A 25,441-nucleotide genomic window follows, 5' to 3' on the forward strand; every position below is an offset into this window, starting at 1 on the left:
CAACTTTGGACCCTCATTGGAGCCAAACTAGGGCCTATGCAGTCAAACCGCTTTACTTTGGCTCATATCTAGTGGGAATGTACCTATATCTAGAATTTTGTCCCAATCCGTGACCCTCAAGGTCGTGCCGTTTGGTCGTAAGTTAACACTATTGGATTCCCTTCTATGGGGTAATTTGAAGTCAAGTTCACACTCAAATGCTGATTGAAAGAGAAGATTCCATTGCTTCAACGAAAATCAGTCATAGTTATGCAATCTTATACATATAAAATCTGAGTATCTATCTATCTATGTCCAAGCTTCTTCTCCCGAACGACAGTGAACTGACCATCGAACCAGGTATCGATGGATTCGTCATCTTCCCGTCTTCATGTTTGGCTATTTAACATAATCCTCCGATAATAATTAGCGGAGATATCAATTAAAAATTATTAATTATGACTCTTAGATTTCAAAATAAAATCCATATTTTTCGAAGGCTTTCCTCCATTCAAATTATTATTCAGTGCTTCAACTCAACTTTCCGGATGAACGCTTTTATTAAAATTTACAGCGTGAAGAAAATCATTGAGATGAAAGATCTGTTGCCATTTTTTTTGCTCAGGTAAAATTCTTGTTTTTGTTTTGAGGCTTTTCCTGTAATCAGGGGATTTAAAATGTTTACTTTATGGGGGTTTTCCGCAATCTGCCACAAAATTTCACTGACTTTTTTTTTTTTTTGGTTCAAGCCTGAGTGTTGAACTCGCGTCACTTGACATAACTTTTATTTTCGAGGTGGACCGTGCAAAGCCGGGCGACGCAGCTAGTATGATCATAAATTTCGACATAAGATTGATTATATGCCAGCAGAGCGGTGGAGCTCGTTTTCCCTATGTGCCATAAATACCTTATGTTCCAGTTTTAAAAAAATCAGTAAAAATTTTTGAGTTTTCTACTTAATTCAAACCTTGCGTAAGTTTTGGGACACCCTTTAGTATTTTTTCACTTCATTTTAAATAAGTGAAATCCCCCCCCCCCTTTTCATTGATATCGTTCCGCAGTTGACGTACGGTCATAAATTTTTGACGTTGCGAATATTAAAGTCGTCTATGACTTTTGACATTTTCTAGTCATCAAAAAATAAACTTGAATTGGAACTTAAATGAAAAAATTCTGTATGTTAATTTTCGTTTTAGCAGAATTTTAAACTTGGTTAGAAAATAAAAGGCAGTAGAAACGAGCTGAAGCTGCTGCGTTGCTAGAACTCTTAAACCTGAACAAACTAGTAAGAAACGAGTTTATATTCGAAAGTGTTCCGTTTTCTCTATGCGTTACGAAATTTATTACCTATATACATAAATGGCTACTTCTGTATGTATGTCCGGGGTAAGCTTCGAAACTACTGGACGGATTTTAATCATTTTTTCACCATAGATAGCTACATTATCAGGAAGCCACTTAGGCTATAATTTATTCCTAAAAAACTTAGTTGAAAAAAGTTATGATGGAAAACAGTAAATGTCATGTAATTTCCCCATTAAATGATTAAATACAAAACCCATTGTTACAAAATTTCGTTGCCTTACAACATAAATTTTAATAGTAATCATATTGAAAGTTTTGAATCTAGGCTTCTCCGGAGCAAACATGAGTTTAAAGTCATTTAAACATTTGGGAATTCTACTTTTTGCACACTTAGGGAAACATAGTAGAGAGCTTTTTTTTTTTTCTTTTTGTGTGTGTGTACTATTTACTTAATAAAGCGCACGTTTTTTTAGTGATCTTTGTTTTTGTTAGTTCATATTTTGGAAATTCTTCAAATTTTTATACTCTTATATGTCGTGCTATCGTTTCCAACTGAATACTATTTCGTTCTTTATACTTATTGCTATTTTACTTTTATAGGTAAGGAAGAAGCTCGATTTTTTAATCACGCCAAAGCGATGTGTTTCGATTTCTATCAATTAACACAGAAAACGAATGGAAGTAGCGATTGTTTCTCACAATCATTACTGAACCAGGCAACGCCGAGTATTTTTGCTAGTATTTCATATTTAAATATAAAAAATTTCGTAACGCATGAGAAACTTTTAAAAATTTAAATTTACTTACAATATTAAAGTTTGTTTAAGGGGCATTCCAAGGTATTTTTGACATTTATGTAGCGTCCATAACGTGACCTTTTTTGCCATAACTTTTTAATTTACTGTTTGATTAGCATATTATCTTATTTTGATCTTTTCCTTCCAACACACCAACTCAAATTAAAATATTTTGCAAATCAAACTGTAAATTAAAAAGTTATGGCAAAAAAAGGTCACGTTACGGACTCTACATAATGTCAAAAATACCGTGGAATGCCCCTTAAATGGAAGTGAAAATGAGTTTGATTGAACATTAGTGAAGGTACACTCTATCTCTAAAAATACACAACAAACATGTTGCAATAAAATGAATATTTACTAAACTTTTCCTTGTTGTTGAACAGAAGAGGCAATGCCACGCAAAATAACAGAAAAAAACAGCAATTATTTTCCAAATAAACAGTATAAATAATACATAAGCAGACTTATGTTGCTTAACTTTTTTTCTTCTTGAGTTACGCTAAATTTACGGTATGTCGCTTATTTTTTACTTTTCTCTCATATGATCTGTTAAAGGTACACTTGGTTTGGTGATTAGTTTACTTTCTGCCTTGGAGGGGATTAAAATGTGTCGGTAAAAACTCGTTACCATAGGGTTATGTTACTTACGATAAAATTGTCGGTTATGCAATTAGTTCCTCGCAAACACTTTATCATTTATTGTTTAACTGTAGTAGTGTCGAGTTGACGCTTCAAGTACCCCATATTGTTCATTAGATTACTATAATTTATTACATAATCTATGCAGGAGTTATACATTTATTCAAAATAAAAAGTGAATGTTTGGTGGACTAATAGTTCAGTTACCATAGTTTAATATTTGTGAATATAAAAATTTTAAAAAACTCTACGAATTTGATTCATATAAACCAGAAATCCGGATAAACGGAAACCGTATAAAAGAGGTTCTACTGTACAGGCGTCCCTCGTATAACACGGTACTTCTACAATACAATTTCGATATTACACGGTACCAAATTTGCGATTATTATGACACGGTTTCGATACTACATGGTACAAAACTTTAATTCATAACTACACGGTTTTGATGTAACACGAATTTTAAAAGAAATAATTCAATTTTTGTCCGATACACTGTTAAAAAATGTACATGATAACAACTGTAATAAATATTTACTTTGTTTTTATGAAACTTTTACGAAAAATTGTCCGTCTTGGGCTTAAAAGTTTGGTTTCCCCGTATAACACTTACTTTCAACTGTTAAATACATAATAAGTTTTTCTCATCAGTGTTCTAAAAGCAAAAAGGTGAATATTACTTTGTTTCCAATTCCAATGCATTATAAGAAAATAACATTAGGATTAAACGTAAGCTCAATTTGGCAGACGATAAATGAAAAATGTAGTCGAAACAAAATATGAAATAAAATAAATAAAATGATTCTATTTATTTTATTTTAAATTTTGTTTTGTTGTTTGTTGCTCAGACGAACTTTATTGCCACCGAAAAGAGCAGATATTTTTTCTTATAGAATGCGTTTTGTTCCTAGTATAGAAAGAAAAGTGGATTCTTGTTGTGCAGAACAGTTTTAATTTAAGGTAGTATGTAAAATAATGAAGTTTTAATATTTATAACATTTCTTATTTTTAAATCAGTGGGTCTTATTATGTTCTGGTTGCCAGTTTTCGTTTATATGTTCTACTGAGCCGAAATTCCATCTATTATAAAATTTGCACCTTATGAATTGTTTCGATAGAAAACGGTACACATTCCTTGATTTTCATTATTTCAAGGTCTCGTATAGGTTTCTATATAACACGAAACATGGTTTCGATATAACGCGGTACACATTGGCATGATTTATATGTATGTGATTAGTTAGGTTAAAAAATGGGTAAAAAAACATTTATAAAAAAAAAGTCTCGTATAGCACGTTTTCGATAATACACGGAACGAATTAACCGTGTTATACGAGGGATACCTGTACTTTTAAAGATGTATAAAACAAAAGAGAAATTTTTAAATAAATTCTAAAGAGGAACTTTAGAAGAATATATTCTATATATTTGAATGCGCTTCTAAATTATTTTATCCCCAGGTACGTTGCATAGGTTGTGATCTATTTCTGAATGAATAGACTATTTTCATGTCCATTTTCCCATACAAGTAATTGCTTTAAAATATCAATTTTCTTTTCTAGCTGTGTCAAAACACAAAAGTAACTTATGTTACTTCTCCACAAAACAAATTATTATATTTCTACACATGAACGCAACTCTTTCAAATCTTAAATCACTAATTGTTTAGTTAAACAAAGCGTAGCTAGTTTTACAAAGCATTTATCAACCCTTAGTCATTTCATTAAGGACAAAAGCGTAAATGCCTTTTTTTTTTTTTTCTTCTCCAACTCTCAGAAAGCAATTTTAGAAATGGGGGCAGTGGCTGGAAATAGTTCTGTTTGTGCTCTAGAGTACTGGCATGCGCACAACATATGATCCGCGAACAAAGACGTTTTTATTCTTGACTTGGTTTCTTTCTTTCGTGCGCCTACCCCTTAAAAGGCGTGGAGCCCCCTCTATCAGTTAAGCAAAACCTCAAAGCTATCTTTAGACATTCGTTTCGAGGAGACGGGAGAAGGGAAGTGGCGGAAGTTATGAATGTTTAATTGTGATTTGAGGTACTAGTTCTCATAACGGTTCACAATTGTACACGATGAAACCATTGCCTATTAATCAGTATTGGTACTTCTTCATGGGGGGGGGGCTTATTTTGTTCTAACTATAATTGGTATTTTAATTATATATATATATATATATATATATATATATATATATATATATATATATATATATATATATATATATATATATATATATATATATATATATATATATATATATATTAATTGTGATTTGAGGTACTAGTTCTCATAACGGTTCACAATTGTACACGATGAAACCATTGCCTATTAATCAGTATTGGTACTTCTTCATGGGGGGGGGCTTATTTTGTTCTAACTATAATTGGTATTTTAATTATATATATATATATATATATATATATATATATATATATATATATATACCTATCTTGCTTTTAATATAATTTTATTGTGGCTAAAGAAAAAGGAAAAATAATACTAGTTGAATATTACTTTTGAACTGAAAAAAGTGAAGCTTTTCCCCCTAAAATTTGGTTTATGTATTTATTTTTCTAGACGTAATTATGAACTTCTAAGAATGAAATCAATTTATTAATGTTTCAGTTGCTTGGCTTATTGTACATCGTCAACTATACAAAACAGTTTTCAGTTTCCCTTTCACTTCAATAAATTAGGTAATCGTATAGCTCTTTGAGAAGCGTTTTTCTTTAAAAACTCTTACTAGTTTCTAACAAATGAATAACTTATAAATTTATACCTTAATTAGTTTTCAGCTTGTTTTTCTCGTAACGGAGTTTGAAAAATTGAAAAAAGACTTAATTCATCCTAAAAATATCTCGAAAAACAAACACAAAATATTTAAAAACAAATTAGAAAATTACATAAATACTAAAAAAGAAAGTTTAAAGTTAGATATTGAGATGGATAAATGCTTTTTTTTTTTTGTTCTGCTCACAGGTCTATCTCTCGGTTTGTTCAACTAATATGTTTTCAGTTAATAGTCCGATTCGAAAAATAGATATTTCTTTCAACAGATAGTAGGTAGAACACCTCATTCTCTCATTTTATTTCTCGGTTTGAACATTATTTTTGTTCAGTTTTGAACAGTTTAGAACATTTAACCATAGCACTTACGAGGAAACTTTAATCCTATGTAAACCGTGATGTTATGGGCTGATTTGCGTCCAGAAAACTTTGTTTAAAGGAATCTCTTGTCGAAGAACATGCCCAAAGACTCTTTTTTTATATGGATTTTCTGAAGGATTTTTTTTATTCCTCAAAAATTTTTAGGAGTAAATGCCTACAGAGAAACTCAAACCTTTTTACTTATAAGACCAACAATATTAAAAAATATTTTTCACGTTGAAAAATTGAGAAAGCTGCAGAGACTATGAATAGAAAATTTTAAGCGTGAAAATAGGTCAAAAATGACTCATTTTACCTCACCCTACCCTATGCAGGGAAAATCTACATTTTGTAATGCTGTTCGAAATGTAGATTTCCTCCCTCTTATCCCCTGATAACATCATTTAAAATTTGAAACATTTCTGTAACGCATCTTTTTGTAACTACTCGTACTTTTTACAGTTATTTACAACTTATTTTTAATTTTTCTGATTATTTATTTTTGATAATTGCTTTATGTATTATGTAATAACTTTAAAGTTTTCGGATTTATTAATGCTCTTTTCGCATGATATAAGGGTGAATAAAAGAGCTAAGAGAAATGTAGTAACCTATTATTCGTCTCTAGCATATAAGTCATTGACACTGAAACGTCTTCTTAGGGCAGTTCTAACTCACTCACACCTACTGTAATTTACTTGCTTTATCCGCCGCAAATTTCGGTTATACGATATTTGCTCTTTCAAAATGCTCAGATTTTCTTCTTCATTTATCTTTTACTAATGGTACCCGCACGGCTTTGCCCGTAGTAGAAAATTAAAAGATCATTTGGTTCGCCTGTATATTTACAAATAATGGATGATGAATTTCTCGCCAATTGGCTATGTTCATTCGCTCTCCCATTCCACCTCATGATAATTTCGTAATTTGTTCGTCCATCTTATGATAATTTTACCCCCGGAAAATGTTCTTAAAATTGAAATAGAAAAAGAACAAAATCGAATTTTCGAAAAATCGCTTCTAGGTGCACACTTCCATGCTACAAACTAACTTTGTGACAAATTTGATGAAAATCGGCAGAACGGTCTAGACGCGATGCGCGTCACAGAGATCTAGATATCCAGACTGACAGAGAGACTCAGCTTTATTATTAGTAAAGATAAAGATTTGTTTTTCTTTTTCGAACATGGAAAAACGTTTCTAGAAAGTAAATAACAGATATCAATCGTAGGAGGTTGGGAAACCTATTATGGGAAAATCAGTTAAGTTTTCACAGCATAAGAATCATTAAATATTGTTTGACTAGTTAAGCATTTACATTTAAATTCATCCATCCCCGTTTTTTAATACTTCTGCTCTGTTGTTAATTAAAAACCTAGGAAACGTAAAGCACTCTCGTTGAGAAGTATTTCTCAAATTTTGTTAGAGTTTGGCAGAAGTAGGGGAATGTGCTACGAAGTGAAATAGCGGGGCAAAGTGAAATGGTGAAATATTTACTCTACTTTTAGAGCCACTATCTAGTAATATTTTAACTATGTAATAACAAATGTAGTCTTTTCCAGTCAAGAAAATATTACCTCTAAAAATTACAGAGTATGACAATGCAAGCAATTTTCAAAAATTGACTCATTGTGTAGCATTTTGTTGCAAGTGAAAATTATTTTTGGTATAATTAAATGATAAAGTTCTTGAAATTAACATCAAAAATATCAATTGAGACCTTCTAATATTCGGTGTAGCATTTATTTAGTACATGTTACGCTTCGTTGTATTTTAAATACTTTGTACAATGTGACAAGTACATGCGGGGCAAAATAGATGGGGCAAAGTGAAATTGTTCATTTTGTTTAATTATTCAATCACTAGTGGTACCCGCACGGCTTTACCCGTAATAGAAAAATTAAAAGGTCTTTTGGTTCGCCTGTATATTTACAAATAATGTATGGTGAATCTTCTCGCCAGTTGGCTTGTACCCATGTTACGGTTCCACGTTATGATAATTTCGTACCTCGCCAATTGGCTTGTGCCCATGTTACGGTTCTACGTTATGATAATTTCGCAGTTTACTCGTCCATCTTATATTTTTGTTCTTAAAATTGGAATAGAAAAAGAACAAAGTCGAATTTTCGAAAAATCGCTTCGAGGTGCACACCCCCATGCTACAAACTAACTTTGTGCCAAATTTCATGAAAATCGGCCGAACGGTCTAGGCGCTATGCGCGTCACAGACATCCTCCGGACAGAGATACTTTCAGCTTTATTATTAGTAAAGATTATTCAATCGCTTACATATTCTCTACAAATTACTTTATTAACGTACCGTAATTTAGTAACTCACTTATTTATTTATTCGTTCTCTTATTTTCTGATTCATTCATTCTTTTGCCCACTCATTTTTCGTTTGTTGCGTCAGTATCTTTTCATTTATTTATTAAACCTTTTATTTACTGATACATTTGATCAATTTTTTTTTTTTTTTTTTTTTTTTTTTTTTTTTGTAATCGGATAAAAAAATATTTCATTTTTCACTGTGGCTCATGGGAAAAAAAAGCGAAAATTTACTGCTAAAAATAAAAATACTATTTCAATGCAAGTTTTGTTATAAAATACAATGTTTTTTCTTAATTACTGTAATTTTCAAAATAAATTTCCAATTTGTTCATTTTGAAAAGTTTAGAAATCTTAACTATTTCACTTTGCCCCACATTCCCCTACAGCGTTAACAAAAGTAGAACTGAAAGGAAAGTTGAACATTATTTCACCAGCTTCCACTTTAAGAACTTTTGCCTGTGTCAGAAAAGTAGCAGGCTGTAGAACTTTTTTTTTTTCAGTTTTGATTTAAAAACAGGGAAATAATGTAGGGGAATGTGGAGCAATGTGAAGTAGTTGAGGTAACTTACCTTTTTCTAAATGAATAAATTGGAAATTTGTTTTGGACGTAAAGAAGGAACAATGCATTTTATAATAAAACTTGCTTTGAGACACTATTTTAAATTTTTAGCAATGAATTTGAACCTTAAAAACAAGTGGAAAAAATTCCTTTCTTTTTTGATGGGGCAAATTGGAAAATCAAATACTTATCTAATAAAATATTTTCTATTCGCTTATTAAAAATATTTTTGATTAAATGAATGAATAAATTAAAAAAATAATAATAAATGAAAAGATAATGGAATAATAAGCAAATAAATGAATGAGTTAATAAGTTAATGCATGAGAAAAAAGGAATGAGGGCATAAAATAGTGAGTGAATGAATAATTAAGTTGTTAAATGATGGAATGAAAATGAGTTAATTAATAAATGAATACGTAAGTGATTTAGAAAATGATTGAATAAGTAAACGAAATGAGCAACTATACTTTGTGTCACTTGACTAATTGTACAGAATATTTAAAATACAAATACGCTTAATATTAAATAAATAAATACTGCACCGAATATTTGTAAGTTTCAATTAAAATTAAAAATGTTAATAACAGAAATTTTGTCGTTTTATAATAACGAAAACAATTTTTAACTTACGACAGAATATAACAATTTAAGTATTAATTTTTGAAATTTTTTTTGGATTATCATATGCTTTGATCTTCAGAGGTAACTTTTTCCCGACTAGGGTACAGTACATAGAATAGAATACAGATTCAAAATGTTACCAGATGAGTGGTGCTAAACACAATGTAAATATTTCACCATTTTACATAATATTTAAAATAATATTTTTTAAACAGAAAATTTTGCTTCTTTTATGAAACATATCTGAGCTCGTGTTTCAATATTTACATAAATAGGTAAGATAAGCTTGTTTTCAAATCATCATTTAGGGCTATTAGCCACCAATCTTTCTTTTTCTTTCTTTCTTTCTTTCTTTTTTTTTTGTTAGTTGTGATTGTGAAGAGTGTGTTATATTTTGAATGTGTGCTTTGCGAAATTTGAATCACTCTTTGCTTTTAATACTGGTATTGCAGCCATTATGGCAGGCAGTTTAACAACACTAATAAGGAAAAGTTAGAAATGTTAACGTTTTTGCTTATCCTGAATAGCAAATGGATTAAACTATTTACAAATTTCGTCTCTTTCAACAAACATGGAAATTTAACGAAAAGCTCACATAATTTACTTTATTTTCATTTTCATTTTGCCACTGTAACATGATTTTTCTGTAGTGTCCAGTATTTTTTAATATATAAATTTAATAAATAAATAACTTTTACAAATACACTAGGCTGCAACTGCATAAATATATTAAAACATTTCATAAACTGCCGAAACTGTTGCATTTAAACACGGAACTTGAAAGGATTGGGGAATTTTTTATTTGAGGAACAAATATTTTGACGTATTTCGCAGGTAGAGGGCGTACCGCGCTTTTAAACACAAACTAGCAAGAAACCTATATTTGCATTAGATCATAAAAATATTCATTGTCTCACAACATTATCCTTAAGCTTTCAGCTACTAAATTTTATTACCATGTTATTAGAATGTATTAGAATGTTGTTTTTGATCTGGATAGATGCAAAAACTTCATTGTAACTGCGAATACCAACTTCCATTTGGTATAGTTTATGTTTACAGAAGGGACTAACCATAAAATATTTATTCATTGTATTTTTTTTAAACTTCGATTAAATATTTTATAAAATTGCAAATTGCATTCAAAATATCATTGATGAATCAAAAGCAATAAAATAAATTAAATAAAAAAAACTCACCTTCGACTTCGTAATTCTTCAAGTCAGCCTGAAAATAAAAAGTAGTACGCTTAGATGTGGCTGGAATTGGTTTGTACAGAAACATAAATTCATAGATTTTACTAAAAACTCACATAAGTTTTGCATTTAAAAAATCATCATGTATTGGAAGTTAAAACAGTATTTCTCAAAACAAATGAAAGTAATAATTCTGTTATGATATGAACAAAGCGTAATAAATAGAACTATGAACAAAATAACTTTCTTGATTAATACAAAAGAAGCACGTCAAATAATTTCCTAATGAGTTTAATAAATACCTTTGTGCATAAAAAGTAAAAAAGGAAGTAACAACGTCAAAAACCACAAATTGCAGATTACTGCAGACACGTGCTTCGGGTTTACAGGGAACCCCTTTTTCAAAGCAAAATAGTGAGCTTTTGGTTGCAAAGACGTCCGGTAAAAGCCAACCGGATGTCTTTGCACCCTGAAGCTCTCTATTTTGCATTGAAAAAACGGTTCCATGTAACCCCGAAGCTCGTGTCTGCAGTAATCTGCAATTTGTGATTTTTGACATTGTAATTTCCTTTTTAAATTTCCTCATGGTTGGTTGTGAAATTAGTCAGGAAATTTCTAATATAAAATTTTACATTAACATTAATTAATTCACAATTTTCTGTCCATGCTTTCATTAGTCGGTGTTCTCAAATGAACGGTAAAATTTTCTCTATAGATATGATCATTACTCTCTGCCGAGGTTCTTAAAGTGGGTGCCGCGAAATGCCAAAAATATCCATGCCTTTAATACAACAGAGATAGGCTAGGTTGCAGTGAGAAAACTCTCATTCTTCAAAGGGTGCCACGAATCGAAAAAGCTTGGAAACCCATGCTCTATAGCAGGGCTCTCCAATCTAAGGCCCGCGGGCCGGATCCGGCCCGCGAACAGATTTTGCCCGGCCCGCGGGAAGCTTACAATTTTTTTTTCTGGGAGACAGACTCGTTGGAAATATAATTGAGATAATATTTTTAATTACAAATAATTACTTAAAAGCTTTTTACCGTTAATTTAAATTGTTTTTTAATCATTTTTTTACCGTTAACTACGTTTGCAGCACCCATCTCTCTTTTTGCTCTTTCCGATAACAAATCTCTTTTCTCCGCGCCACATTTTCCTGTTAGTCCCCTGACATTGGGCTTTTCCTCGCCCCAGGGTACACATGTACTGTATTTTACAGTTCTCTACCAGAAAAACACTTTCTTAAAAATTCATACTAAAGCTACAGTGGCTCCCAAAAGTCTTCGTACACCTACGACTTTCAACGAAATAGGCCCCAATCAATTGGTTAGAATTAATATTTCGGAATAGGTATTTAATTATAAGATCTATGATCAATTTTTAACAAAACTACATGAAAAGTTTTTAAAAAATATTGAAACTTAATTTTTTAAAAATCAAAAATCAAAAAGTGCCGGAAATTTTATCTCACAAAAGTCTTCGTACACTTTATAAAATGTCTATATATTATTGAATAATCTAACTTTTGATTAAGTTATTAATTAGTAGAATATCATACAGTATTCATAACACCTTTTAAATGTCTGGGAATAGATTTCATTCTTTTTCTTTCTTTTTTTTTGCGTAATTTCTGAGTAAGTGTTTTACCACACTTCGAGTCTTACTGTTTCTAGCTCTATTTTCGTTTTAAAGCCCTATTTTTGTAATCTAGCCTCCAGATATCTCTAAATACGTTACATTAAGTTAAAATCTGGAGATTTAGAGGATATTTCCTAAACTTTAGGACAATTTTCGTGGCACTAGATGCAAATGTTGAAAACCATGTGCTTCTTATCGTTGTCTTGATAAAAAACAAAGTTGTTTCCAATAACCAAATTTTTGGCTAAGAGTTCAAAATTGGTTTTTAAAATATTTAAAGGAACAGCATGATTCATTATTTCATCAAAAAATTACAAACTACCAAGTCCTGATGCTGATATTCACCCTCACACTAGAACACCTCCACCGTCCTGATTAACTGATCCAAATAAGTTCTTGAGATTAAGTGCCTAATTTTTTCTTCTACTTACAGTTATACAACAATTTAACCAAAAATGTTGAATTAATTTTTATCTGTAAGTAAGACGTGATTCTAAAATAATTTTAGCTTATTTATAATTGATTTTGCGACGAAAAGCATAAGCTTTCTGTTTTTCGCACGACCAAGAAAATGTCTGCGGGAAGAGGTCCTATTTAATCCAGCTAATCAGAGAACTTGGCGAACAATTTTAGGTGAAAATTAAGTATAATATGTTTCATTTAACTCTGCAGAAACGTTTACAGCACTCAAATGTGTATTTTTCATAATTTTTTTAACTTTAAATCTCCGATCACGTTTTGTCAACTTTGCCGGTTGACCTTTTCTTACCTTGTTTTCGGTCCGATTCCTTTCTTTAAAGCATTTTATCAAGCACTTTACTATACAAACAAATAAATTAACTAATTTAGATACATTTCAAACCATTTTACCACTACTGTGGGAAAAAAATTCAAATTTTGAATGGTGTTTGCGGTTTTTTACGAATACCAGCCATTTTACACTAATAAGCACAATATTAAGAAATAAATAAACAAAAAATTAAAGCCAAATGACTTAAAAGGGTCAACACAATGCAAAAATATTAATTAAACGGCATATGGTAATTTTAATCATGAATTTATTCGAAAATATTTAAGTGTACGATGACTTTTGTGGCGTGTTATTTCTCTGAATCTTCGTTTTCTGACCCATTTCAAAAAGAAGATCCGTCAATATTTTGAAAAAACCAATAGGTTGTATTTAGAATGATATAGGAATGATGTGAAAAAATAATGGACTTCATATTCGAATTCAGTTTCGCGTTATTTTGGTTTTTCTAAAAATTTTCAAAGTGTACGAACACTTTTGGGAGCCACTGTATGTTTTCTCTTTTTGCACTCACTTGCAAGTGTGAACAGACATCTTCAAAATTATGTAGAATCTAAATATAGATTTTCTTTATTAGACGAACATTTAAAATCACTCTTAATGATCGGAAGTACGAATTTTGTCTCTGAATGGACTGAAATTTTTAGCGGTAAACAAATGCAATCTTCTCATTAATTTTTTAACTTTTTAAATTTTTTAAAAAGTTTACACGTGTTGCGTTCTTACTTATTTCCAAATGTTTGATCGTCATTAATTGAATGAATTAAATTTGTAGTACTTTGCAATCATTTTGTCTTGTATCACTCACTCATTAGCCTTTTTTTTTTTTAAAAAAAACTTCACTTTATTTTGTGACAAAGAATACTTTTCGTTTCAGTTTCCTGAACCATTCTAAATCTTACAAGATTCCCTATCGTTACATTATTAGAGATTTACTGGCACATGAAATGTAATGTAATTTAGTTAACAGCAAATGTGTAGAAGGAAATATAGCAACTTAGAAGCAAGCCCAGAAATTTTCTAAAACCATCACTGATCGCTAAATAAAAAAAAAAAAAAAAAAAAATAATAATAAAATCGCTATGTATGGGTAGAGGGGGGGGGGCTAGTGCTAAATAGACCATCTGAGCTACAATATTGTTGAACTGGCCCGCCTCGTCTCCAAAAATTTACAATGTGGCCCGCGAGTGAAAAAGATTGGAGACCCATGCTCTATAGTGTGATAGTTTAAATTAATTATTCAGTTATTCATTCCAATCACTCTCTACCACCTGTTGTCACCTTATATTTTTTTCTTGTCGGATCAGTTCTTTGATGATAACTTTCATATTTCTCTTTAAAAAATTGTCAAATCGTAAGTTGTAAAAGTAAATGTATTATATAATCTAATTAGTGACTACGTTTTGTAACTAGTAAGTGACTACCACCTTTTAAGTTCAAAATCTTGAAAGCGACGTTGATTTTTTGAAAATTTTTGAAAAGCTGTTTTGTAATTCAATGAGTGCATAGTTAATGTATGGGGTTTCTACAAATGAGTTGGGCGAAATTAATGATTTATTGAATGCAATTTACAGGGAAAAAATATAGCACATATCAGGGCCGTATGCAGGAGGTGGGTATTTAGGGTTCAAACCAACTCCGAAATTTTTCAATACTATTCCGTAAAAAGCAGTTCTTCATGATTTTTAGTGGAAAAATTATGATTATTCATATTATTATTTTTTTATAATTTCATCTGAAAATGAAAGCGTCATTGAAAATTAGTACAAACTCGGCGCTGTATTTGTACTGCTAATATTTATTGTAGTTATTGAGAACATCACTTCTTGTAATATGGCGTTTTCTTTCAGACTTTAAAATCAAATATAGATTCTCAATCGATTTGTTTTGAAACCCCCTCCCCCGAAGAAAAAGTTTAGTTACGGCCCTGGCACGTATTTTTGTAAAATAGAGAAACATTCTAGTTTACTATTTTCATAAATGCTCCATGTGAAATCCCTTTTGTCACTGCAAATGTCAGTAAATCAGTTCTTGGCATAGATTGTGCCAACATGTTTTCGTCATAAAATTAACTGGAATGTAAATTTTTGATTTTACTTCAGGAATGGATACCGGAAGTTTCAGAATGTAAACTCACTTGGTATCCCGTCGAAGTATCCCCACCAAAATATTGCGAGAAAAATGTTTTTGCACCGATTTTTTTTGAAAGAACTAATTTACCGATGGGACACTTACAGAGTAACGAAATGAAATAACAGTGAACATTCGTGGCAATAGCAAACTTGAACAGTTTCTTTATCTTACAACAATATAAACTTAACTTTTTTCCCTGTAAAATAGATTCGAAAAACATTCTTTTTAGTCAGACTTTAGTCAGCAAGACACATGGTATTTTTTTCTGCGGAATGATAAACGTTTAGTTATCAAAAGTATCAGAATTGATTTATTTTTTATGCTTTGCTTGTTGAAGAATTTCTGAGAACATTTAACATTTCCATGTGTTTTTCATTTGTTCAAACCCTCTTTCGTTTCTGTTGAAGTATGTTAACTCACATTGTCCTTCTATAAATGGCATTAAACGTAGCCTACAGCAGTGTCATTAGTTCAATTACAGCAGTGTCATTAGTTCATCAATTTCTGTGTGAGATGTTTGTGAAATTTTATTTATTTTTTACTTTTAAATTTTAACCCTCGATATCTTCCATACCTACCATTTTTAGACTAAGGGACCAGTGGATGTTCAAAAACAGAAAACGCACTCGCTGCTGTGTGTGGGTAAGGGGGAGGAAGTACAGCTGTATCAGGATTGTATATTGTTAGATGTTAATTTGTACAACAAAACAAATATTTAGTAACGTACACGTACAACATTTTATCAAGTTTCTTGGTCTTCACAACGGACACCATGAAACATTCAATTATCTGACATAATGCTTGAAACAAAGCTATTTAAATTAACATCCCATAAAAATTCTGATCAAAATAATTTCCTTTGATAAAGCTTCTACTTTCGTAAAATCAGTTTTACTGAATTCTCATGATTGGTTGACTTCGATTTCATACGATTATTGACGGAAGAACTGCAATTTGATAAAGTATCACATTATTCCCCACAATTTAATGAAATGTGTTTTGGCACATGAAATTAAAATTTTACTTTCGTTTTATGTCGCAATAACTTGCAAGTTAATTGCAATCAACTGAATTTAAATTTTTAACCATCAAAAATATCCTTTCTTGTCTGTAATTTGACATTTTTTGAACGTTGCCTGCTTTTATGATTCGTTTAGCTAAGTAAATTATTTTGTCATCGGATATATTTTTATTTCTATCCTTAAAAAGTATTTTTAACTTATAGGTATCGGCAAAAAATCATTTGCAAGTCCAGTGAGTTGATACTATATGATGAAATAGCATTTGGTTATTAGTTCATATGTTCTTAAAAGAACTAAAGGGTTGTTCTCAAATGATGTCACGCTGTGAGGGGGAGGGAGTCTTGAAATTGCGACAGTCGGTGATCAGGGGAGCAAGGAGGGGGGGGGGGGGGAACAAGAAATGTGACATCACAAATTTTGGTTGACATGAAAAAAAAAATGCAACAATATCTTTATGTAATGTAGCTTGACATGTGATAAGGAGAAGGGAAGTGTAAGGTGAGTAGTGACACTTCGTGATAAAGTGTGTTTGTGGTTCTACCGTGACGTGTGGGCCAAATTCTTTTTCATTAGCTCAGCATCAAAAAATCAAGCATCGGTTAATATTATCGCATTTTACATCCATTTATAAATCGATTACATACGCAATTTTCTAGTTGTTTTTTTTATAATTAATTATTAATTTTAAAAAACTTGTAACGTGTTTGACAATTTCAGTTTTCATCTGTCACACCTGTTACAAGTTTAATAAAATTAATAATTAATTGCAAAAACATGTGAACAATTTTTTATGCATGTTTTATAAAAGAATGTAAAATAAGATAATATTAATCGATGCTTGATTTTTTTTGATAATGAGTTAATGGAAAAGAACTTTGAAAAGAAAAAAAAAATAGTGTAAAAATGTCACACACGCTATGGTGGAATCGCCCTAAAGTGAGTGTGTGGCCAAATATGTCAAAAAAAAAAAAAAAAAAGAAAGAAAGAAAGAAAAGTGACATCATTTATGGAAACTAACCAAAAAAAAAAAAGAAAGAAGAGGAAATAGAGTTGATGTAGTTTTTATTTTCCGTTTCTCTGCTCCACAAGAGTTTTTCACAGGATCTAATTTGTAGTGTGCTTAATGCTCAAAAGAAAATAAAAGCAATAGTCAATAGTGAATTAGCATTTTGGAGTAGAATAAGGAACTGATAAGAAATACAAGTCTTGTTCTATGAAGCAAAACTATTTATTTTTGCAACTTCTCCTATTTAAATTTACGCGAATCCAAAGCTGATTATTCATGAGCTCCTCCTGATATAACAGCTCCTAGAAGTGTGTGTTTCTTACCAAATCGTTTAAAATACTGATTCAATACTCCTGTCATCCTGCTGCAAGGGCGCCCATATGCAAAACTGTAGGGGGGGGGGGGGACAGATATTTTCTCCAAGGGTTAGCAGGATATTTTCCCCATTAAAAACTGATTTCAGTGCAGATTACAGTTATTAAAATATGACATTTTTAACGGCTGGAGAAGAAATGTTTTTTGCATTTTTGCAAAGAAAAAAAGTACTAAAAGCAAGGAGTTCTAATTTCTTTATAATTCGGAGAAGGAGGGGGGGGGGGCTTGAGCCTCCACTTGCCCCCTTCCCTCCCCTCCATATGGGCGCCCTTGTTCTGCTGTGAACTTAATCAGACAAGTACTGTCACATTGATGCAATAAAAATGCTTGTGGATAAGAAGATATTTGCTGAAACGCATCACTCTCTTTTTTTTTTTCCTAGTGCTCAAGCGAGTATAAAAATACCAGTTCATTGCTTAAAGTCAATTATCTTGTAACTTTTGTCAGAATTCAGCTAAGAATTCGCAAGCATCATTGTTTCGTAATTCACACTATTTTTAAAAACATGATTCAAAGTCCCAAAAGTGCAACATGGATGGCAAGTGAGTAGGAAATATCTGAGAGAATGTAAGAGAAGATTATGCTAGGAAAATGTCTAATTGCAAGCGAAAGAGAGAGAGAAGGGGGGGGGGGGGGATAAATTTGGTAATATAAGATTTTATAATAATTCTAAAAAGCTATTTTTGAGTATTCTGAAGTGTATCTGGAGTGAAATTATAGTTTTAATCCCCTCTAGTCTGGAACAGGTGTATTCAATAATGAAAATTTAGTATATATATATATATATATATGTATATATAATCTTTTAATTTAATAAAATTTCCTTAAGTCTTTAAGTTTAATAAAGGTTCCTATTTGAGGCAGTGAGAAGCAAAGGGACGTAAGTGGACATTTTCAAGTTATGGGTAAAACGCGTTTAAAGATCAGATCCTAGGTAGGTTTTCATTGAAATTTTTTTCTAAATCATACTGTACAGCAGCACAGCAGCACCTACTAGGGCTACTAGTACTATATCTTGTCCTCTATTGCATCTCTTTGCTTCTCATTACCTCATTTGTCTTTTAACGTTTACCTACTAAATAATTTCAACGGATTAATGCTTAAAAGGTAAAGTTTTTTTTTTAAAAAAATGGAAATATTTCACTCTTTTTTTCTTTTTTTATCATAAAATATAATCTTCTAGTTTGCATTAATTTGAAAGTGTACAGGAAATGTACGGACAAAATGATAGTAATCAAGTCAGTCTAAGAAAATCAGTTATTAACGTGGTTATCTATTATTGTTTTGATTCGTATATCTTGAGTTCCAAATACACTCTTGTAAAAAGTTATAGCCCGCATAACTCAATTCTAAACAATAAATTCTTCTAAGTAAAATTTAAATACCTTAATTTATTCATATTGAAAATATTTCAATTCGGAGCATTACACCCTTTTCATGTAATATTATCATTACACCCTTTTCATGTAATATTATCATTAATTAATTTCTTAAGATGTTCATGTTTTTTAGAACACCCTCTATAGAATAATTCTTCCTTCTTAAAAGTAGTTTAAAAGTAAATTAATTTCACTTATATAAAGGATTTCAAGCATGGTAATGAATAATGCATACTGCAAAGGTAAATGCTACAGGTTTGAAGTATTCAAAAATTCTTCAATCTTTAGGAAAGTCATTTCTAAATACACTGGCATTAAAAGTGTTTGACTAGTTCCAAAATATGTGCCTTTCATCGTTAGTTTTACTTGTTATTTATTTATTTATTTACATTGAAATCAATAAACCTTTTTTTCCATAAAATTCAACATGCTGTGCTTCACTTTTTTGTAATACCTTTTAAAATTATAACATTGGGGGAAGGAGGGTATCAAAATTTATTGAAGCATTTTGCTCTAAACTGTTCATGATGATTCCAACTTGTCAGGATTTAATTATCACAGCATCTGACAGCTTTTACAAATTCAGAAATGTCAGCTAAAATACAAACGACTTTTCACCAAATAAAAATAATGTTTTTCCAACTCCGATTATTGTTACTGAGAAACTAAACATTGAATTATGTTCTAATATTTTGCAAAAAAAAAAAAAAAAAAAAAGAAAAGAAAAACAATCCAAATAAATTATGTTTTCATGTTCCTACAAATTATTGGATGTAGGAATATTTGCTATACTCCTTATGTCTCAGTATCAATTACAGAAACTACAAACTTGATCCAGAGATCTGGAGAAACGAGGCCGGATAAACGAAGTTCTACTGTAAAGTAAAAAAAAAAATATGAATCACTACCATCTCTTGACGATCTATTGAATTTCAATCGATTCTCAAGGGAAAAAAAGAGATTAATTATCGTTTGTTTCCACAAAAATTCAGTTTCCTTAAAAAAATGAGAACCAATGAGGATATAAGTATATCACTATAGTACAAATAAGAATAACTTGATGCAAAAAGTAAATCAAATTAGTAAAAAACCATTATAGACCGTCTGTATTTTGTTTCAATTTCAATTGAGTTGTTGAAGTAAAAATAAATCTTCAGTATCCTTCGGGAAAAGTAGTATTAAATAGTATTACAGTACAACCTCGTTTATGGAGCTAAAAGCAATCCGGATAAACGAAAATCCGGGTAATGTGGGTAATAAGCAAAACGCATTCTTAAAGAAGTAAAACACGTTTTTAAATAAGCAGACTTTTCTTTTATTACAGCAAAAAAACAATGCTTTGTAACAGAATTACATAGGATTGTTACTCACACACACTTTATCATTTAAAGTTCAGCTGCAGTGGTGTCGGACTGACGCTAAAAGTACGCAATGTTGTCAAGGACAGATACAAGGTAGGGGAGATGGGAGCGATCGCCCCCCCCCCTTGAGGGACCCTGAACTGGTATTTTTTCAGAATTGAAGTCTTGAAACGTAAGTGTAGGCCATCTTTGATGACGTTTAAGAAAGGAATGGGGTTCGGTTCGAATCTTTCCTGAAAACTTTTCGAAATTTAAGTTTCAAAAAGGCAATTTTAAATGATATTATGGCTGTTTTAGAAGGAGAAGTTCGGAGGCTTCTCCACGGTTATTATGAAAAATGTAAGTCTTAAGAACGTGATTTTAGATGTATCAGGTAGTGTTAGGGGGAAAAAAGGGTTCAGTGACTTTTATCGATTTTTGAGCAATCACGATTGCTTATTGCTTTCATTTGACTGTTTTTGGCGTGCTATCATTTTTCCCACCGGCGCGGCGCCACCCTCTGCCAGCACCACCCGTCGCGTCGGCCGGCCTCACGATGCTGCTCCTCTAGCGAAAACCGACTCCAGGTTGCGTCCATATCCTACACACACACGCATACATACACGCACACACATACACAAACACCACCATACACACACATACACACACGCATACATACAGACACCTACACATACACACAAATACACACAACTGCCCAAACATTCATGCCTGCACACAGACACAAACACATATGCTTACACACACATACACATACCCCGCCCCCACGCACACAAACACTCATACACACAACTACCCACACACTCATGACTGCACACAGGCACAAACACACATGCCTACACACATACACATACCCTCCCCCCCCACACACACATACAAACACACACTCGTGATTGCGAAAAACATAATTTGAATCCAAGATGACAAAATTCAAATTATTTTTTTATTTATTTTATTTTCGGAACTGAAGCTCCAAAAAGAGCAATTTTAGGCGAAGTTCGATGACGTTAGAAAAAGTGGGTTTCGAAAAATTCTTCCGGAATTACTAAAGTTTTGAAATGAAAATTTAGAATATCTCTTTCAACGGGAAAAGTTCTGGAAGCTCCTTAACTAAATCTCAATATTTTTGCTGTTTTAGATAAAATGCTGTCCCCTCCCCCCCCCCCTCCAAAGCATGAACAAACCAGATACGTTGTAAGAGGAAAATTGAAAAAATAACCGCTCCCTCCTTGAAATATTTCTGGATCCGTCCTTGCATGTTGTTTATTAGATGACTATAATTTATTGCACGACCTATGTAGGAGTTGTGTATTTAATCAAGATAAAAAGCGTCATTTGTAGTTCCGTTCTTGCTATCATAATTTAGAGTTATTAGTCAAGTAATTTTTTTATAACTCTACAAATTTTGTCTGAATAAACCGGAGATCCGGATAAACGGGGCCCGGACAAACGAAGTTCTCCTATGTTTCATTTGTCCAAAAAAGCAATGCTTGATAATTTATTAGGATCGGGTAAAAAAAAATAGGAAATGGGGATGAGATTCGATCCTTGAAGAGAGACAATCTAAGAATAGAAACCAAAGAAAAACTCTCAGATACTCTTTTCTCTGAGTGATCCCGCAATTTAACGAAACTAGTATTAATGTTAAGTAAAATTTTGTCGTAAAACTTTTTTGAGATTTCGTTATGAAGTAACGTGTTTCATGAAAACTGTGACTTCACAATCATATGAGGTTAGAAATCATTCATTTAAAATTTCATAGCTTAAGCGATTGTGACAAATTCTACAAAGAAAAAAAAAAAAAAACATTTAATGTAATAATTAATAATAGTAATAAAAATATAATAACTATAATAATAATAACAAAAACAATATCAATCTAATAATAACTTTTTTGGCGATTTTAAAATAAAATTGCTTATCATCTTCTTAACTTACATTTTACTTCTTGTATTAAAGAATCAACTGTTACACATTTTTCATTTACAATTGAGAATCGAAAAATGTCTACAAAGCAAAGTTTTTCAAATTTATAAAGGTTCGAGTGAGATGGATTTCAATGGATAAAAGTTTTCCTCCTAATGTCTTCTTTGTCGGAGCTCAGTTATTCTTTTCACGCGCCCACACTCTCGCTCTGTCTCTCTCTCTCTCTCTTCGCGCTCTCAATTCTGATTTTTATAAGTTTAATTCATACTCTCGCAAAAGATTTCATGAAAATGATTAAATTCATCAAAAAAAAAAGCTAAGATTAACTACAATTGGTAATGAGGTTTGTTCACATATTAAAATTGATAAATAAAATCACGTAGTGCGAATAACTTTAATGCAGTGGAAAAATTTATTGTTAATCACTAAACTTTACTCTCTTTTTTTTTGTGATAGAACTTACTGTACAATAAACAGGGGGAAAGAGACATGTATTTCATCGTGGGTGCTTTATAAAATATTTTGACAGTCTGAAAAAGTGAAAGTACAAAATTAAATTTTATCCAAATATCTGAGCCGGTATGAGCCGTGATGTGGTAAAACATCACATAATTTACTAAATGACTTGAAAATAAATTTCATCTGTTTCTAATCAAGCACTTTTCAAAAATATTGACTAGGCAAAGGTATCTTGCTGTGTGGCATCATACTATTTTTTAGTTTTTTAACTTTATATCACTAATTAGGCAGATAAAATTATAAACAACATTTCACAAATTTGAGGCTCTCCTCCGACAGGGGACCCTGAACATTTGCCCCACGTACCTTTGCAGTAATCAGATCAAGATAGTGCGCATCGACAGATTAAAGGGGAAGGAGAATGTTCAAAAAGAATCTGCGTACAATAAGTTTGTTTTTGACTTATGCTCAAAATGTTTAACGAATGACAAGTGTAAAGATCATTTTTTTCTTAGAAGTCTCTCTTCTTTCTCTCTCTCTTCTTCTCTCTTCTTTCTTAAGAATCAAATTTGAAAAAATACGTAATTTAAGAATTTTACCATGCCTCTGACAAGGAAATACACATGATTAACAAACTAAGAATTAGCATATGTTGCACAAGAATTTTTTTATAACGAGGAAAAATGATTGCGATCACTATAAACGAGTTTCCCTATCATGAAGAAAAATAAATCCATCTAAATTTTAAAGTGTTAAATGCAGCTTAAAATTGAATTTTATTAAATTAAATCTTTAACTGTTCAAAATATTTTTTAAAATCAAATTTAATAAATACCAGAATGATATCAATTTAAAGTAAACGTACCATGGTAGATTCTGCTTCACACAAGAAAGGTAACCAAGATCAAAGACTCAGATGTTAACAACCGAAGTCGAAAAACAGGACTGCTGTGGCAAAGTCTTCTGTAGGGTTTTACAATTTGCAGTGCGCAGGTGGCGCTTCAGTCAAATGTGCGTGAAATAGGAACCCTGAAAAAAAAAAAAAAGATGGCAGAAATGGAGTACAATTCCGTAAGACAAAAGAAGAAACGAGTGCTGGATCGAGAGACTTGGTGCCCTACTGTTACGTTTTTCTGATTTAGAGTTATTTTGAGAGCTGGTGACGTCATGGAGGTACACGTCGCGAGGAGAAGGGACTCCGGAAAAAGAAGAGAAATCTCAATTGGGGTTGCGTTTCTGCTGCTGCATTAAAGGAATCTAAGAAATGTCTACTTGGTATTTAAGAATGTAAAGGCATGCTAATGAACTAACATTTATGCTCTTCCTATAAAGAAAGTACTCAATTCTAAAGTTAAAATTTTTAATTTTTAGATGTTCACAAAAACCAAATTTACAGCTGATTTTTTTTTTTTTTTTTTTTTTTTTTTTTGAAGGAATAAAAATATTCTTTCACATTTTATATAGGAGTGGAATTCATTTTGAAGGAATGAAATAAACAAAAACAGTGAAGACCGTAACAGCATAGGTGGCTGGTGCGCCAAGAAAGTGGAGGATCAAAAGAAGGGTAGGGGTTAGTGGCCATTAAAGCTTTTTTTTTTTTTTTTTAATTTTATTAAATTGGGCTAGATATTACTGGCTTTTAATATTACTGATTTATTAACGTCTAAATACGTGGGATATATCATCAAAAATAGGGGCGGAGGGCCACCGTAGACTTCTCCCTCATCACACACACAATTCAAAGTTCCATTCTTCTTTACTAATAATAAAACTGAAAATCTCTCTGTCTGGATATCTGTCCGGATCTCTGTCTGTCTGGCAGGATCTCTGTGACGCGCATAGCACCTAGACCGTTCGGCCGATTTTCATGAAATTTGGCACAGAATTAGTTCGTAGCATGGGGGTGTGCACCTCAAAGAGATTTTTCAAAAATTCGATTTTGTTCTTTTTCTATTTCAATTTTAAGAACATTATCCCGAGCAAAATTATCATAAGATGGACGAGTAAATTACAAAGATATCATAACATGGAACTGTAACGTCGGTACAAGCCAATTGGCGAGAAAATTCACCATACATTATTTGTAAATATACAGGCGAACCAAAAGACCTTTTAATTTTCTACTACAGGCTAAGCCGTGCGGGTGCCACTAGTATGAAATAAAATGAAAAAAGTTCCTTTATTCGTAATTTTAACTTTTTACTTTCGTGAAATTTCTTTAATCCATCGTGTAAAAAATCGTTTTTCAATCAATCATTATTTTTTAACTCTGAAAAGTAAAGCCCCTTTACTTTCGGATGGGAGGGGGCAGTCACCCCCCCCCCTTTACCCCGCCCCGTACGAGTAATGCGTAACGGTAATCAATTCCATTAAAAACAAGTGTCTAAAGTTGAAATGAATGATAGCAGGAAAAGAAAAAAAATGCTTGCTATTCTGATTTTAATCATTTAGAATGACATAAATGTTGTGTTTAAAGAAAAAAAAAGTTTAAATGTAACATTAAAAAGATTCCAAATTCCATTTGCTTCATTTTCCTCCTTTTCCACCGATGCAAAAGTTTTATTCAAGATACGGAGCGGGATAACATGCATGACTAAATGTTTGGGAAGTATTTCCAATTTTAAAATCTTGCTCACGCGTTTAAAACTATCTCTGACATAAACAATAAGAATCAGCACAAAAATACTTCAGTTGTACGAATGCATTTGTTTTAAACTTGACTGTATGAATAATTTATTCAAAACAAATTCGAGTGGT

General features: G+C 31.6%; 1 protein-coding gene across 2 annotated transcripts in view; it reads right to left on the bottom strand.

The window, feature by feature from the left end:
• Positions 1 to 23,681, bottom strand: part of LOC129225089 (myosin light chain alkali-like) — a 64,890-nt gene extending 41,209 nt beyond the window's left edge. For both annotated transcript variants that reach the window (XM_054859643.1, XM_054859644.1), the window contains exons 1-2: positions 23,550 to 23,681; positions 10,586 to 10,613 (exon numbers count right to left, since the gene is read on the bottom strand). In XM_054859643.1, the coding sequence (XP_054715618.1) occupies positions 10,586 to 10,613; positions 23,550 to 23,552 (31 nt within the window). In that variant the 5' untranslated portion in view covers positions 23,553 to 23,681. The remainder of the gene's footprint in view (positions 1 to 10,585; positions 10,614 to 23,549) is intronic.
• Between the last annotated feature and the right edge of the window lie 1,760 nt (positions 23,682 to 25,441).

This window comes from Uloborus diversus, chromosome 6, assembly GCF_026930045.1.
Source record: "Uloborus diversus isolate 005 chromosome 6, Udiv.v.3.1, whole genome shotgun sequence".
NCBI lineage: Eukaryota > Metazoa > Arthropoda > Arachnida > Araneae > Uloboridae > Uloborus > Uloborus diversus.